Here is a 17,779-nt window from a genome sequence, read left to right as displayed (position 1 = left end):
GGGGCAACCCTGCTCAGGTGTCCCCACCTCCTCGTTCAGAGGACACTAAAGTGAGCAGAGGGTCCCTGGCCTGTGTAATATGTGATCATATATAATATATACACAGGGGGTTCAACTCAGGGCCTCATGCTAGGCTGGCATTCTACCGCTGGAACCATGCCTCCAGCCCTGTCTTTTTTTATGGTAAATTTGGAGACAGGCAGCTGGCCCTGAATCATGATCCTCAGACGCCAGCCTCCTGAGTAGCTAGGACCGCAGGGGTGAGGCTCCGGCGCCTGGCTCCAGTGAGCATTTTCCCTTCTCCATCATCTTTGCCCCTCATTGACTCCTCAGCCCCCAGGCTACAGCAGTCCCCAGGCTCAGGGGAGGCAGTGGCTCCGTCCTGGAGACCCATGGCCAGCATAGTCAGGCAAGGAAAGCAGGCGCTGGGCAGGGCCTTCCAAGGCAGTGCAAGTACCTGAGCGACATCAACACGAGTCCAGAGATGCCACGGCTGTGAGGGCGCTCAGCCCGCCGGAGTCAGACCGGAGGACCGCGGGAGAGGGCGCTCAGCCCGCCAGAGTCACAGACCGGAGGACCGCGGGAGAGGGCGCTCAGCCCGCCGGAGTCACAGACCGGAGGACCGCAGGAGAGGGCGCTCAGTCCCCCGGAGTCACACAGACTGGAGGACCGCGGGAGAGGGCGCTCAGTCCCCGGGAGTCACACAGACCGGAGGACCAGACTGGAGGACCGCGGGAGAGGGCGCTCAGCCCGCCGGAGTCACAGACCGGAGGACCAGACCGGAGGACCGCGGGAGAGGGCGCTCAGCCTGCCGGAGTCACAGACCAGAGGGCCACGGGAGAGGGCGCTCAGTCCCCGGGAGTCACAGACCAGAGGGCCACGGGAGAGGGCGCTCAGCCCGCCAGAGTCACAGACCAGAGGGCCACGGGAGAGGGCGCTCAGCCCGCCAGAGTCACAGACCAGAGGGCCACGGGAGAGGGCGCTCAGTCCACGGGAGTCACAGACCGGAGGACCGCGGGAGAGGGCACTCAGCCCGCCAGAGTCACAGACCGGAGGACCGCGGGAGAGGGCGCTCAGTCCCCGGGAGTCACAGACCGGAGGGCCACGGGAGAGGGCGCTCAGCCCGCCGGAGTCACAGACCGGAGGACCAGACCGGAGGACCGCGGGAGAGGGCACTCAGCCCGCCGGAGTCACAGACCGGAGGACCGCGGGAGAGGGCGCTCAGTCCCCGGGAGTCACAGACCGGAGGACCGCAGCCCTCTGACCACCTCCTCAGTGCTCAGCATGGCTGAGGATGGACTTCCTGAGCAGAAGTGAGAGTTCTGATGTAGTAAAGGGCAAGAAGCCATCGCTACTCCTCAGCCAAGCAACCTCATCACCTCATCAGGGTGCAGTAGAAGAGCATGAGGTTGGGTCCATAGGCTAGCCCACCAAGCTGAGCCTGGAGGGAATCACAGGTTAGCCCACCAAGCTGAGCCCGGAGGGAATCACAGGCTAGCCCACCAAGCTGAGCCAGACAGGAATCAAGGGGGACCATGGTGGGTAACAGGAGGTGACCCAGATCTAGTGTGTAGAAGATTTGGTGACACTATCATTCAGCTGGCCCTGGACAGTGGCACACACAGACACACTCACCCCAAGTGTGCATAGGGTGGTCAGAAAGAAATCTAGAGAAACTACTAGCAAGAATCACACACACACGCATGCATGCACACACACACACGCACACACACACAGTCTATTTAGAATAAGTGGAAATGAAAATACCTGCTTTTCATGATACTCATTTATAAATATCTAGAGAAGAATGTAGAAAGCAGCTAGGAATAAATCTAACGAAAGGTGCATGCAAGGGCCCTACGCTGAAAACTAGGGACCTTGCTTAAAAACACCTGCATTCATGATTTGGAGTTTTCAATATGTGGTCATTTCCACTGCCCTTATCACATGGAGTTCCAGCAGGGTAGTTCACAGAAGCAGACAAGATGAAGCCAGCCTGCAGGGAAGTTCACAGGACCAGGTTAGGACAGTCTGTGAGGGAGATGATGATTGTGTATTTACACTTCTTCCTCTCAGAACTTCTACATCCGCCACACGCAGGCTTGCACAGGGACAGCATAGGCCTGGAACAGAGCGGAGGGCTAGACACACCACAGCTATTTAGACAATGGATTTCCAACAAGTTGACAGGTCAATTGAGCAGAGAGGTGACTTATGTTTAACAGATGTTGCTAGAACAGCTAAGTGGATATCGCTATGGAAACGTGTACTTTGACCCCGTTGGTACTCCAAGGACAATTAATGCAAGGGAGCACAGATCTGCACCACAACGTAGTGAGGGAAACAGGCAGGTTCTTTGCTATCAGGGATAGGAGGGAGAGGCTTCTGGGCGGAGGTACAGAGAGCGCAGGATATACAAGAAAACCCATGGGTAAAAAAGACTCTGCCCAGAAGTTAGAATGTCTGCCCTTTGGAGACACCATTAGGAAAGTGAATAGTTTTACTACAGAGAGGAGAAAATACTCCAGCCACAGATAACAGATCTAGAATACAGGAAACAACTCTCAGGAACTACCACAACAGGTGAAAATCCAAATAACACGAGCGACATGTTTGCACTGACATGTCTCAGAAGAGAAGCACAAGCAACTGGGAAGGAGCACGTGAAAAGATACTGGACACCACGAGCGACTGGAGAAATGCACACTGGCTGTGTTTACGCCTGCGAGACAAAATCACCGCCCAAACTTCCCCGTGGGGTGCGTGGAATCGGGTCAGCCAGGTCAGCCGAGAAACCCCAATTCACACTCCTCATTGTGACCCAAGGAAAACCAGCACACACAGCCACACAAAGCCTTGAAGCAGGGAGTCGATGGCAGCCCCAAATCATCACGCCTCGAGCTGGGCACTGTCTAGGTGCCTGTCCACCCCAGATGAAGGGACAGACCGGAATGTTCCCCGCAGGACGGGGCCCTGGCAGCAGCAGGACAGGTGGACGGCGCTGTGTGGAGGTCGGAGACGCCGGGGCACTGGAAGCAGCAGAGCCCTTTGCTAGCTCGGAGCTGATGGGGACATGGGGGTCCAGTGGTGGGACTGGCAGGGGCCCCCCTCCAGGGTGAACCCTGGATCCTCTCACACACAGACTGCTTGCACTTGACTTCTAGCCTCCGTGTCTGCTTTTGGGAGACCCAAGCAAGACAGGGCCTTCTTTGGACAAAGGCCAGATTGCGTGAGGCCCCTCTCCAGGAGCCCCTCCCCACCCCGCCCCGGCCCGCCTGCCTGGACCACTGGGACTGGGCCTAGGTGACTCTCAGACCCATCTCTTCTGGTCACGGTGGACCGCTAGTTCAGAGACCAACCTAAGGCCAGGACAGGGATGGAGCCCACCTCCACGCACACATGGGCTGATGTGGACCGGGATCTTTAGGGGCAGAGGGCGGGGGGCCTGGCCATGGGGGGCTGCCCCGGGCACTCCCTGGTACCACGTGGACCAGGAGGCCACCTGGACCGAGCTTTGCGGACCAGAGGAGAGGGGTGAGAGGTCAGTGCAGCAGGGGGGGGTGTCGGGGGCCAGGGGCCCCCTCAGCCGCCCGCTTGAGGACAGGGCCCAGGGCCAGGGCCTGGCGGTCAGCACCTGGCCAGGGCCACGGACTCGCGGTGTCCGTCTGAGTTCCAGGGCTTCCTCAAGGTGGCATGTGAGGATGTGTTTTGTTGGTATGTGTCATCTGGGGACAGAGTGAGGTGACAGTAACCAGTCCTGCGGGAGGATCTCCTGTAGGCTCCCCGAATTGGGCAGGGTACATACAGATCCCCCCAACAGCCCCCGGCACTGTCTACACGAGAGCAGAGGCGATGGCGGACCGGCCCTTTATTGGGTGCTGAGAGGCACCGGTGTCCTGGGAGGACGGGGGCTCCTGCAGGAGGCACTGTGGGCCCTATTCCAGAAGGTTCCACGTGTGGGGAGAGGCTGCCCCGCCCTGCCCTGCCCGCAGTGCCCAGCGGGACGGGGCTCTCCCAGCCCGAGTCTGCGGGCCTCGCGCCGTCCGTGGGCTCCCCGGGGCGTGCTGGGGGTCACAGCTTGCGCTGGGGGCAGTGCCGCAGCGCCTCCCGCAGGGCCTCGGCCACGCGGTCCACGTTCTCCCGGGTGGCGTTGCAGCCCATCAGGCCGATCCGCAGCACCTGGTGGGCGCACGTGGTGGCAGGTGTCAGCCTCTGTCCTGGGCCAGAGGGCAGGGGCGGGGTGGGCCGGGCCGCGGCGGTCAGCCCAGCCGGTGACCGGAGGGGAAGCGGAGAGCCTGGTGCAGGCAGACTCCTGCTGGGTGGGCGGAATCAGGCCTGCGTTTCCAGCCTGGCTGTGGGGAGGACCGCTCCGGTGGGACCGGTGGCTGTCTGACTGTCCATTCTGCAGCTGACCAGGCCCTCTGTGGGCTGGCGCAGACCCGGGCAGAGCTGGCTCACCTTCCCCAGAGAGGGCCCGAGGCCGCCGGTGATCTCGATGCTGTAGTGGTCCATCAAGTAGTCGGTGATGTCCCTCCAGCTGTAGCCGGGGGGCACTGCCACCGTGGTGACCGTGTGGAGCCGGATGGCCTGCAGGAAGTGCCAGCTCAGCCTGGGGCCCTGCCCAGGCCTCCCGCCCCGTCCACCTGCCCCGTCCACCTGCCCTGCCCTGGTTTCAGGCTCTGAGGACAGCAGGTGCCATCTTACTGATGGCTGCCCACAGGGCCCCGGAGGGGGGCCTCTAGCAGTCCTCCTCCCGGGGCTCCAGGAGCCTGGCCCTCCGGCCCCCCCGCAGCTCCCCTGTGACTCCCTGACCCCACCCCTCACCGGGTCCTTCACGAAGAGCTGCAGGCCCAGCTCCTGCAGCTGCGAGTGCAGGTAGGCCGAGGCCAGGCGGTGCTGACTCCAGCAGGTCTCCAGGCCCTGTGGGGAGGCGGGCGCAGCCTGACCCACGGCCGCTCCACCTGGGTCGGCAGTGGACCCCAGCCACCTACCACACCAGAGCCCCGGTTTGGGACCTGGCGGACACTGGGCAGGAGCTGGGAGAGCTCGGGGATGCACACGGACACCTGTGCACAGACACACACACACACACACACACACACACCGTCCAGCATTGTCTAGCCCAGCCCTCACACAGACATGTGCACACACACACACACGCTGTCCAGCTTTGTTTAGCCCAGCCCTCGCACAGACATGTGCACACACACACACACACACACACACACCGTCCAGCATTGTCTAGCCCAGCCCTCACACCGACACATGCACACACACACACACACACACACACACACGCGCACACACACTGTCCAGCATTGTCTAGCCCAGCCCTCACACAGACACATGCACACACACACACACACATACACACACACACACTGTCCAGCATTGTCTAGCTCAGCCCTCACACAGACATGTGCATGCGTGCACACACACACACACGGTCCAGCTTTGTCTAGCCCAGCCCTCACACCGACACATGCACACACACACACACACACACACACACACACACACACACACACACCGTCCAGCGTTGTCTAGCCCAGCCCTCACACAGACACATGCACACACACACACACACACACACACACACGTGCACATACACCGTCCAGCGTTGTCTAGCCCAGCCCTCACACAGACATGTGCACGCGTGCACACACACACACACACACACACACACCGTCCAGCGTTGTCTAGCCCAGCCCTCACACAGACACATGCACACACACACACACACACACACGTGCACATACACCGTCCAGCGTTGTCTAGCCCAGCCCTCACACAGACACATGCACACACACACACACACACACATGCACACACACCATCCAGCATTGTCTAGCCCAGCCCTCACACAGACACACAGACACACACACACACACGTGCACACACACCGTCCAGCGTTGTCTAGCTCAGGCCTCCGCGGAGGCGTGATGCGTGGATGCCAGAGGGGGTACAGTGGCCCCCTCTCGGGGCCTCCCCATCTCCCTGCCCCTTGTGGACTTCAGGACCTGGAGGAAGGTGGGCAGAGCCTCACCAGATTTGGTGTTGGACGTTCTGCTCAGGATGTCCGGCCTCTTGACCTCCTGTTTCTGGGAAGTGGACTTTCCACTGGACACCACCACCACCATAGCCACCACTTACCCGGCCTGGCTTCAAGCTAGCTTCGGCCTGACCTGGGCACTGCCCTGGGCACTGAATACGCCTTTCTGTGCACCCCTCCCTGGCCCTCAGGGATGAGGTGTCTGGATGTCTTTGTCCTCGAATGGAACTGTCCCCAGCAGCAGCACTGGCAAGGGTCTGCAGCAGGGGTGTGGTGGAGGGGGTCACAGCGGAGGGGGGCCAGTGTCTGACGGTGGGTGGGAATGCTTCTAATGAAAGCTGGCGGGCTGTGTCTACCTCTCGGCCCACGTGAAACCTTCAGACATGTTTTGAAACATGGAGCCTGCAGGCCCTCACCAATGCCACCCGTGGACGTGGACCTCACAGCCCCCGAGCTGGGGCCAAGGGATTTCCACTGGTTCTGGGTGCTCAGCCTGCAGTGCTCTCTCAGGCCTCGCTGACCCGGCACGGGCGGTGTGCCCGCCCAGCAGCCCCCACCCCCGCTCGCACGCTTCCTTCCTCAGCGTGGCTCACAGCTCAGGAAGACGGGGCACAGGGTGGGAAGCCCCTGGCACCAGGTCTGATCTGCCCGTCTGCCCTGCTCTGCTCTCCACGCCCAGGGTTTGTCCTTCTGCAAACCAACCAGTCTCCCTGTCTTTGGGGAACCATTTTGTCCCATTAACCCAGCATAGTTTGAGGACACAGAAGGGAAGGAGGCCGGGGAGGGGGAGAGGGGGTACGCTGCCCGCTCCTGCCCCACCCCTGCCCCGCCCCTACCCCATCCCTGCCCCATCCCTGCCCCACCCCTGCCCGCCCCATCCCTGGCCAGGCCCAGACCTGTCTCTGCCCGGTCCCTCCCCCCTGCCCCCCCCCTCGCCCCTGGCCAGGCCCAGGCCCCGCCTTCACCTGCTCTACCACCAGTGCCAGGCTCTCCCTCAGGCAGAACAAGCCAGTGACGGGCATGGTGTGATGGTACCTGGGAGACAGGAGGGGTCCATGTCTGTGCCGCGTGTGCGGGGTGACAGACCACGCTGTCCCGCCCAGCAGTGCAGTTCTGGCCTCGGCCAGCTCCTCCCCAGGTGCCCTGTCTAGTGTCAGGGTCCCACGCCCAGGGCAGGGCCGCTCCTCGCTGGGGAGGGAAGGCCCATGCGGGGCCCGCACAGGAGAGCTCAGAGCTGACCCCCAACAGCCCAAGTCCCCGAGCAGCCCACGTGCACGGACTCTGTGCGCTAGGCTGGGGCCCCTGGGGGACACATGGGGCTTTGTGATGAGTTAGGTTGCCTCACAGATCCCTGATTTACTTTCTCCTGAGCGAGACCTGCAAGGGAAGATGTAGCAAACCCAGGTGCAAAGGGCCCATGGAGGACAGGGCTGTGGCAGGGCCGGTGGGGGCTCCTCGCGGGACCTGGGCCTCCAGGTCAGGTGACAGATGGAGCCAGGGATGGCGGTTATAGGAGGAACCCAGGGTGGGGGCAGAAAGGGGGGAGCCAAGCCTGCTGACAGACGGTCACGAGGCTAACGTGGCCCCCACCCCATCCCACCCGCTCCCACCTCCCCTGCCTCCCATCCCCCCCACCTCCCCTGCCTCCCATCCCCCCCACCTCCCCTGCCTCCCATCCCCCCTCCCACCTCCCCTGCCTCCCATCCCCCCCACCTCCCCTGCCTCCCATCCCCCCTCCCACCTCCCCTGCCTCCCATCCCCCCTCCCACCTCCCCTGCCTCCCATTCCCCCTCCCACCTCCCCTGCCTCCCATCCCACCCCCACCTCCCCTGCCTCCCATCCCCCCTCCGACCCACCTCCCCTGCCTCCCACCTCCCCTGCCTCCCAGCCCCCTCCCACCTCCCCTGCCTCCCATCCCCCCATCCCACCCACCTCCCCTGCCTCCCATCCCACCCCCTCCCACCTCCCCTGCCTCCCATCCCCCCTCCCACCCCCCATCCCACCCTCACCCCCCTCCCCTGCCTCCCATCCCACCCCCTCCCAGCCCCCTCCCCTGCCTCCCATCCTCCCTCCCAGCCCTCTCCCTCTCCCCTGCTCACATCCTAGGTTTATCATCACAGCCCCACAGGTTGGCCAGACACATGATGTCCATGTAGAAGGAGAAGGGCTTGGTCTTCCGGGCAGAGACCTTGCACCTGGTGGGGGGGAGGGTAGGGAAACGGGGTGAAACTGTCCAAGGGCGCAGCTCAGCCTTCGGGGCTGTCCTGCGTTACAGGCTCCAGGCTGGCCCCTCCAGAGGCTGGTCCTGGCTCATCCCACAAGCCACCCCGGTGACCACCTTCTACAGTCCAAAGGGTCTGCTGCATTGGTCACATCAACCCACCCGAGGGAAACCGAGGTTCGGTCTGGAAGGCCTATCGCCCATCACCCAGCCTCCCTCTGACCCCACCCAGGCTGGTTCAGGGTCGGGACTCGGCCCTGTGGTGACAGTGGCACTGTAGAGTGGAGGGCTCTGTGCCAATTCCAGGAGGCGGAGCAGGGGCCAGGGTGGCGCTGACCCAGAGGTCCCACCCATGCCCTCTGGCCTGGCCGCTCACTTGGCCTTGCTGCTGAAGGAGATGAGGGAGAGCCCTGGGGGGCCATTCAGGACCTTCTGGGAGCCGGAATACAGAACATCAATGCCTGGGACAGAGGGAAGGTACTCATGGAGACAGGGGAGGTGATCATGGGGAGGTGATCATGGGGTCAGGGGAGGTGATCATGGGGTCAGGGGAGGTGATCATGGGGTCAGGGGAGGTGATCATGGGGAGGTGATCATGGGGTCAGGGGAGGTGATCATGGGGTCAGGGGAGGTGATCATGGGGAGGTGATCATGGGGTCAAGGGAGGTGATCATGGGGAGGTGATCATGGGGAGGTGATCATGGGGAGGTGATCATGGGGAGGTGATCATGGGGAGGTGATCATGGGATCAGGGGAGGTGATCATGGGGAGGTGATCATGGGGTCAGGGGAGGTGATCATGGGGTCAGGGGAGGTGATCATGGGGAGGTGATCATGGGGTCAGGGGAGGTGATCATGGGGTCAGGGGAGGTGATCATGGGGTCAGGGGAGGTGAACATGGGGTCAGGAGAGGTGATCATGGGGTCAGGGGAGGTGATCATGGGGAGGTGATCATGGGGTCAGGGGAGGTGATCATGGGGTCAGGGGAGGTGATCATGGGGAGGTGATCATGGGGTCAGGGGAGGTGATCATGGGGAGGTGATCATGGGGTCAGGGGAGGTGATCATGGGGAGGTGATCATGGGGAGGTGATCATGGGGTCAGGGGAGGTGATCGTGGGGAGGTGATCATGGGGTCAGGGGAGGTGATCATGGGGTCAGGGGAGGTGATCATGGGGTCAGGGGAGGTGATCATGGGGTCAGGGGAGGTGATCATGGGGAGGTGATCATGGGGTCAGGGGAGGTGATCATGGGGAGGTGATCATGGGGTCAGGGGAGGTGATCATGGGGTCAGGGGAGGTGATCATGGGGTCAGGGGAGGTGATCATGGGGTCAGGGGAGGTGATCATGGGGACAGGGGAGGTGATCATGGGGACAGGGGAGGTGATCATGGAGCAGAGGCAGGGCTCGGGTGCAGGCGGTGGGGCAGGGCTTGGGTACAGGGGTGTGTGGCAGGGCTTGGATGCAGGGGGGTGGGGCAGGGCTCAGGTGCAGGGTGGGGGTGGGGACAGGGCTTGGGTACAGGCCCCCCCTACCTTGCTGGTCCATGTAGATGGGGACCCCACCAAGGGATGCCACAGCATCCACAAGGAGCAGGCATTGGTACCTGAGAAGATATGGGTGGCTGAAGGCAGCAAGGAAGGGAGAGAGTGTAGCTCCCTCCTCCACAGAGCAGCTCTGTCCAAATGTTGTCAGAGTCTTCCTTCTTGGCTGGGCTCCCCAAGCCCCAGGCAGCTGTGGGCCTGGACTAGTGTGAGCAGATGTAGTACTGAGCAGCTGGGGGCCTGGACTAGTGTGGGCAGGTGTGGTACTGAGCAGCTGTGACCTGGACTAGTGTGGGCAGGTGTGGTACTGAGCAGCTGTGGACCTGGACTAGTGTGAGCAAGGTGGTACTGAGCAGCTGTGGTCCTGGACTAGTGTGGTACTGAGCAGCTGTGGACCTGGACTAGTGTGAGCAGGTGTGGTACTGAGCAGCTGTGGACCTAGATTAGTGTGGTACTGAGCAGCTGTGGACCTAGATTAGTGTGCTACTGAGCAGCTGTGGACCTAGATTAGTGCGATACTGAGCAGCTGTGGATCTAGACTAGTGTGGTACTGAGCAGCTGTGGACCTGGACTAGTGTGGTACTGAGCAGCTGTGGACCTGGACTAGTGTGGTACTGAGCAGCTGTGGATCTAGATTAGTGTGGTACTGAGCAGCTGTGGACCTGGACTAGTGTGGGCAGGTGTGGTATTGAGCAGCTGTGGACCTGGACTAGTGTGGTACTGAGCAGCTGTGGACCTAGATTAGTGTGGTACTGAGCAGCTGTAGACCTGGACTAGTGTGGGCAGGTATGGTACTGAGCAGGCGTGGGTACTGTGCAGGTGTGGGTACTGTGGAGGTGTGGATACTGGGCAGGCGTAGGTACTGGGCAGGTATGGGTACTGAGCAGGTGTGGGTACTGAGCGGGTGTGGGTACTGGGCAGGTGTGGGTACTGAGCAGGTGTGAGTACTGAGCAGGTGTGGTACTGGGCAGGCGTGGGTACTGAGCAGGCATGGGTACTGAGCAGGCATGGATACTGGGCAGTGTGGGTACTGAGAAGGCATGGGTACTGTGCAGGCGTGGGTACTGAGAAGGCATGGGTACTGGGCAGGTGTGGGTACTGAGCAGGTGTGGGTACTGAGCAGGTGTGGGTACTGGGCAGGTGTGGGTACTGAGCAGGTGTGGATACTGAGCCAGTGTGGGTACTGGGCAGGTGTGGGTACTGAGAGGGTGTGGGTACTGAGCAGGTGTGGGTACTGAGCAGGTGTGGGTACTGGGCAGGTGTGGGTACTGAGCAGGTGTGGATACTGGGAAGGTGTGGGTACTGAGCAGGTGTGGGTACTGAGCAGGTGTGGGTACTGAGCGGGTGTGGGTACTGAGCGGGTGTGGGTACTGGGCAGGTGTGGGTACTGGGCAGGTGTGGATACTGGGCAGGTGTGGGGACTGAGCAGGTGTGGTACTGGGCAGGTGTGGGGACTGAGCAGGTGTGGATACTAAGGAGGTGTGGGTACTGAGCGGGTGTGGGTACTGGGCAGTCGTGGGTACTGGGCAGGTATGGGTACTGAGCAGGTGTGGGTACTGAGCGGGTGTGGGTACTGGGCAGTCGTGGGTACTGGACAGGTGTGGGTACTGGGCAGTGTGGGTACTGGGCAGGTGTGGGTACTGGGCAGGCGTGGGTACTGGGCAGGTGTGGGTACTGAGCAGGTGTGGGTACTGGGCAGGTATGGGTACTGGGCAGGCGTGGGTACTGGGCAGGTGTGGGTACTGAGCAGGCGTGGGTACTGGGCAGGTGTGGGTAGTGGGCAGGCATGGATACTGGGCAGTGTGGGTACTGAGAAGGCGTGGGTACTGGGCAGTGTGGGTACTGAGAAGGCATGGGTACTGGGCAGTGTGGGTACTGAGCAGGTATGGGTACTGGACAGCATGGGTACTGAGAAGGCATGGGTACTGGGCAGCATGGGTACTGAGAAGGCATGGGTACTGGGCAGTGTGGGTACTGAGAAGGCATGGGTACTGGGCAGTGTGGGTACTGGGAAGGTATGGGTACTGGGCAGTGTGGATACTGGGCAGCATGGGTACTGGGCAGGTGTGAGTACTGGGCAGTGTGGGTACTGAGCAGGTGTGGGTACTGGGCAGCATGGGTACTGGGAAGGTATGGGTACTGGGCAGTGTGGGTACTGAGAAGCTGTGGGTACTGGGCAGGTGTGAGTACTGGGCAGGCGTGGGTACTGAGCAGGTGTGAGTACTGGGGCTTCCAAGGTGTCACAATCCCCGTTTCCCCCTGGAGGCCAGTCTGGGAGCTTGGGTGTTGGTGTCCTGGTAGCACAGAGCCAGCAGCCATGGGCCACCTGGCAGGAAGTAGAGGCAGGAGAGGACGAGGACCCACAGGAACCTGCCCTCCTCTGCCTCGATACTGGCGCCTGCTGGGGAGGGGTCAGAAGTCCGACTGGGCCTGTGGTGGGCCATGGGTGGGTCCCTCGGCGGGGCTCTGCCATGGCTACCCTCCCTGGCCACGGAGCTTCTCTCTGGTCCTGTGGTCAGCTGTACTGGCTGTGCTGGGTCACAGGGACCGTCACAGGGAGGGTCCCCAGAGCCCCCACCCAGGGCGGAGCTGGAGGAGGGCCCAGAGGGCAGGGCCGCTCCGGAGGCCACTGCAGGCCCTGAGGTGAACACAGCAGGCGGTGCCTGGTCATGGACCTGCGGGTGTGGACCACCCGGTCCTGTCCCCAGGCACGGGGGGAGGGGGGGAGAGGAGGGGGGGCGGCTTCCTCTTCAAGTGGGAGGGGCTGACTCCAGCTCAGGCCCGGTGACAGAGGCCGGGCGGGTGGGGCCAGGAGGCAGCTGGGCCCCCTGCTCCCTCACTGGGCAGGAGAGGTCTGTGCGGCTCCACACCGCCCAGGGCGGGACTCACCGGTGGCAGAGCTCTCCGAAGCCGTCCAGGGGCTGCATCACCCCGCTGGATGACTCCCCGTGGGTGAGGAACAGCAGCACCGGCCTGTGCTGGGCCAGGCCCTGAGGGGCAGACGGCCGGACGTGGGTCCCCCGCCCCGTCCGCTGCCCCAGGCTGGCCCGAGGGTCCAGCGTGAGCGGGAGGCGCTCAGAGCCTGTGGCGGTGCGGGCTGTCCCGGGACAGCTGGTGTGCCCCGCCCGGGAGGGGGCTTTTGCCAAGAAGGATCGGACAGGAAAGTGCTGCCCGGGCCCACGGCTCCGGGAGGGGGGCTGCCAGGTCCCCTGCCGGGCACCAGAATGTCCTCCTATGGCCAGTCCTAGATGCTGGAGAGGGCTGTGGGCCCCCCCAGCCTCACCCCTGTGGGATTGTCGCCCCCCCCCCCCCCCGCTTGGGGCATACCTCCTCCACCTCCTGCAGTGTGTAGCAGTCTCCGGGCTCCTTGAGCAACGGATGCACCATGGCTCCTGGGGAGAGAGTTTTCCCCTTAAAACTGTGCAGACTGGAGGAGGCTGGCCAAGGAGAGGAGCCCCCCCGAGCCGGTCAGTGCTCACTCCCAGCCGGCCAGCAGTCCACCCCCAGCCAGCAGTCCACCCCCAGCCGGCAGTCCACCCCCCAGCCGGCAGTCCACCCCCCAGCCGGCAGTCCACCCTCCAGCCGGTCAGTGCTCCCCCCAACCCGGCCAGCAGTCCACCCCCAGCCAGCCAGCAGTCCACCCCCAGCCGGCCAGCAGTCCACCCCCCAGACGCAGTCCACCCCCCAGCCTGCCAGCGCTCCACCCCCAGCCGGCCAGCAGTCCATCCCCAGCTGGCCAGCAGTCCATCCCCAGCCAGCTGGCAGTCCACCCCCAGCAGGCCAGCAGTCCACCCCCAGCTGGCCAGTGCTCCCCCCCCCCCAGCCAGCAGTCCACCCCCCAGCAGGCCGGCAGTCCACCCCCAGCCGGCCAGCGCTCCCCCCCCAGCCGGCCAGCTCTCCACCCCCCAGCCGGCCAGCGCTCCCCCCAGCCAGCTGGCCAGCTCTCCCCCCCCAAGCCGGCCAGCGCTCCCCCCCCAGCTGGCCAGCGCTCCCCCCCCAGCCGGCCAGTGCTCCCCCCAGCCAGGGCTCCCCCCCCAGCCAGCCAGAGCTCCCCCCCCACCCTGCAGCTGGCCAGCCAGCGCTCCCCCCCAGCCGGCCAGCGCTCCCCTCAGCCCCAGCCAGCGCTCCCCCCCAGCCGGCCAGCGCTCTCCCCCCCAGCCGGCCAGCGCTCCCCCCAGCCAGCGCTCCCCCCCCCCAGCTGGCCAGAGCTCCCCTCCCCCTGCAGCTGGCCAGCCAGCGCTCCCCCCCAGCCGGCCAGCGCTCCCTCCAGCCAGTGCTCCCCCCCCCCAGCCGGCCAGAGCTCCCCCCCCCCCTGCAGCTGGCCAGCCAGTGCTCCCCCCCAGCCGGCCAGCGCTCCCTCCAGCCAGTGCTCCCCCCCCCAGCCGGCCAGAGCTCCCCCCCCCTGCAGCTGGCCAGCCAGCGCTCCCCCCCAGCCGGCCAGAGCTCCCCCCCCAGCCGGCCAGCGCTCCCCCCAGCCAGCGCTTCCCCCCCCAGCTGGCCAGAGCTCCCCCCAGCCAGCGCTCCCCCCCCCCCAGCTGGCCAGAGCTCCCCTCCCCCTGCAGCTGGCCAGCCAGCGCTCCCCCCTAGCCGGCCAGCGCTCCCTCCAGCCAGCGCTCCCCAGAGCCAGCGCTCCCCCCCAACCCTGCAGCTGGCCAGCGCTCCCCCCCCCAGCCGGCCAGCGCTCCCCCTCAGCCAGCGCTCTCCCCCAGCCAGCCAGCGCTCCACCCCAGCGTGGCACTTGGGATGGTGGCAGGCAGTCCTCAAAGCCACCGTGGGCTGCCAGTCTGGTAGCTGTCCTCCCCAGGGAACCCTGTTGGGTTACCGTGTCCATGCCCGCCACTGGGGCGGGTGCATGGCTCTGGGATTTCGAGAAGGACCAGCCCCTGGGATCCTGTCCTGTCCTGTGGCTCAGCCGCGCCTGGCTCCCCAGACGAGGGGCCCTTCCCACACCCCTTCCCTCTCTCAGAAATAGCTATCCTGAATTCCCGGAGCCCAGGGGGAACAGAGGGCTGCTGTACTCTGCCATATGGAGCTGGCCCATTGGGGTCCAGGTCCCCTGGAGCCCTAACACCTGCCCAGAGGGGGTGGAGGGGGTGGGATGGGGGGCTGAGGGGCTCAGTGGGCTGGGGGTGGGGTGCTGGAGGACACAGGGGCACCGCTGGGACGGACAGAGTGAGAGACACCTATGTCCCAGAAGGCCATGCAGGCCACACACAGCCCGTCTCCCTTACCAATGCGCTCTCCAATCTCTGCAGCTCGCTGACCCCAGATGCCGTTCACCCCAACCAGGAAAGAGTCCCCAGGCTCCAGGAGGTTGAACAGGGCGGTCTCCAGGGCGCAGTGTCCGGACCCGCTGACCGCCAGCGTGAGGGCATTCTTGGTCTGGAGCACATACTGGATGCCCTGTTTGATGTCGTCCATGATCTAGGAGGTGGGCATGGGAATCAGAGCTGCTGCCCGGCCCTGCCCCGCTGTGGGCACCCCCAGTGGGGGCCCACCCGCCTGAGAGACTTACCTGGAACATCTCCTTGTGCATGTGGCCGATCACGGGCAGTCGGCCAGCCGCCTGGACCCGAGGCTGCAGGTTAGAGGGGCCTGGCCCCAGCAGAAGCCGGCTGGGGACGTGGAGCGGTCTGCGGAGGGCGTCAGGGGGCTGCACCAGCAGCGGATGGGAGGCCATGCTGCAATCCAGCCAGCTGTGCGGGGCCCAGGGCACACTGGCCTTGGTCAGTGCCCGGAGCGTTCCCAGCGGGCCCTGCGCTGGACTCAGAGGCCAGGCCTGGTGGATAGGGCCCTGCCCACGGGTCATTTAAACCCCCATCCATGTTTATCCTGCTACCAGAATGCACGGCCCAGATATCGAGCCTCACCTCGGGGAGCGGAGCCTTTGGACTCCGGTCAAAGATAAACAGCGTGGAGAGGCGTCCACTTGCTCCTCCCAGCCTTGGCCGCAGCCAGTGGCCTGCTGGACTGCAGTGTGAAAGGTGCTTCTGAAAGGGTCTCGGACTGATCGGATACGTTGTCCAGGGCCCCTTGTGCTTTTTCTGACTAAATATTCAACTCTGTCCTACCTCCGAGTTGTTACATTTCACAGCACACTTTAAGTACAGCGGTTTGCCCGCAGAGGCCTGCACCGTGAACCGGGCACTCACAGCCTGAAGAGGCACCGTCATTACAAAGATGCTGCTTTACACTCATGCCGTCGTCCCTCAAACACCTTCCAGCTTTGTGAGACGCTGCTTCTTCATCTGCCCGGGCATCCGCACCCGTCTTTCGGGGCCTTCAGTCCTGTCGGCTTTGTTTCGCTCTGGGAAACACGTGATTGGGTGAACTCTCTGGCTGTCAGGTCCACATTCCCCGCGCTCGGTGCTGACAGCTTGGTCCCTGCTCTGCCATGCTGGCATGCTGTTTGTTAGCCTGTTTTGTTTATTCACCATCACCATCGACAATCCTTTGTACTGGTCACGTGGGAACAAATGGTCATGAATGAAACAGAAAGCACGCAGACTCAGGGAGACCACAGGACCAGGGAGAGCAGCCCCCAGGACACCCAAGGCCACGTGGACGGGCAGGACTGGGCCAAGGTCTGCCCAGGCGGTGCCCGTCCGTGTGAAGCTGAGGCCCATCGAGTCTTGGACGCCACCAGCCGAGAGGCCAGTGGATCACAGACACAGAGGCCAGGGAGACGCCGCCCGCCGGGCCTGGGTGGTAAACGGGCTCCATCATCACAAATCCACACGCTGAAGCCCAGCTCCAGGACCTAAGAACAAGGCTGCCTGTGGAGACGCTGAGGAGGCGGCGATCAGGTTAAACAAGATCAGGAGGGCAGTTTCTAACCCGGTGTGGCTGGGACCCGGCCTTGGACAGCGGGGTGGCTACGGAAGGAGGCTGGAGAACCCCCTTCTCCAGGGGGGTCGTAGAGCCCCCCCGCTCTACAACCGAGGAGGGAGGCCCTGGAGAGGCCACTCCCCATCCTGTCTCTGCCATCCTGCCCTGGGTAGAGGAGGGAGGAGAAACCCGTGTCCTCTGCCAGCCCGCCCCACCACAGGGCAGTTCAGTCCCAGGCTGCTTGAACAGACGGGCCATGGGGGGTTACCGGGGCGTGGGTCTGAGGAACCCCCCCACCCCGCCCCCGGGGAGGGGACGCAGTCAGGCTCGGACTCCCCAGCTCCCTCCACCCGCACTGCGTGGGAGCTAGCGCCACCTCGTGGCTGCAGGGCTGCCCCAGTTCACTCGGAGGAGCAGAATCTACTCTTCCTCCAGGCAGTGGGCTGGGCGGGCATCGAGTGAATGCTGTGGCTCAAGGTTCTAAGTTCTCGTCCATGGCGGCTGGGCCGTCATCCGCAGGCCGGGGTGGGCCGAGGTGGGAGGCTGTGTGGAGAGACTGGGCCCCACCCCGAAAGTGCCGCCCGTGACTCTCGGCCAGTGATTAGACCACCGGCGCCCTCCCGCTGGCTGCACCGCCTGGGGACCAGGCCCGGGGACGGGGGCACTTCATGCCCAGAAGGATGGAGACGACAGAACCCAGACCCTGCCCAGGGAAGGACGCCATGGGCGGCCAACTCTGCCTGGGCCCGGGAGATCGCTGCTGAGGAGTTCGGAGCCTGGTGGCCGTGACCTCCAGCGAGCAGGCCAGGCCGGGGCAGGCAGGGGCACACCCGCCAGGGGAGGCCGTGGGGAGAGTCAGCCTCAGGGGAGCCTGCCAGACCTGGATTTGCAAATGGAAGCTTCCGGAGCAGGGGAAGTGGGGGCTGTGGCCCCGTGGCTGTGGTTGCTCCAGGCCCTGGGCTCTGGGCTGGGGCAGCAGCAGGGCCAGGCTAGGACCCAGGCCTCGGCCTGGAAGCAGGGTCCAGGCAGCGGCTTGGAGGAGGACTGACCCTGTCCCACAGGAATGAATTAGAGGCACCCAGGGGCCCTGGGGCTCAGGGCTCAGATGGAGGTTTGGACAGAGAGCCTGTGGGGCTC

At 63.9% G+C, this 17,779-nt stretch overlaps 1 protein-coding gene across 2 annotated transcripts; it reads right to left on the bottom strand.

The window, feature by feature from the left end:
- Nucleotides 1-3,851: 3,851 nt before the first annotated feature.
- Agxt (alanine--glyoxylate and serine--pyruvate aminotransferase) lies at nt 3,852-15,645 on the bottom strand. Of its 2 annotated transcripts, XM_042689072.1 has the most exons (11): nt 15,330-15,645; nt 15,046-15,238; nt 13,142-13,206; nt 12,704-12,804; nt 9,806-9,876; nt 8,650-8,734; nt 8,152-8,247; nt 7,018-7,087; nt 4,825-4,920; nt 4,459-4,587; nt 3,852-4,179 (listed from the first exon to the last, which is right to left on the bottom strand). In XM_042689072.1, the coding sequence occupies exons 1-11, from the start codon at nt 15,621-15,623 to the stop codon at nt 4,072-4,074; spliced, it is 1,308 nt and encodes a 435-aa protein (XP_042545006.1). In that variant the 5' UTR covers nt 15,624-15,645; the 3' UTR covers nt 3,852-4,071. The 2 variants fall into 2 exon arrangements, with proteins under 2 accessions (XP_042545006.1, XP_042545007.1); XM_042689073.1 differs by lacking the exons at nt 8,650-8,734; nt 9,806-9,876.
- Between the last annotated feature and the right edge of the window lie 2,134 nt (nt 15,646-17,779).

The sequence above is a fragment of the Dipodomys spectabilis genome, unplaced genomic scaffold, assembly GCF_019054845.1.
Source record: "Dipodomys spectabilis isolate Male_0828 unplaced genomic scaffold, ASM1905484v1 ptg000124l, whole genome shotgun sequence".
Classification (NCBI taxonomy): Eukaryota; Metazoa; Chordata; class Mammalia; order Rodentia; family Heteromyidae; genus Dipodomys; species Dipodomys spectabilis.
This window is presented reverse-complemented; position numbering and strand designations above follow the sequence as displayed.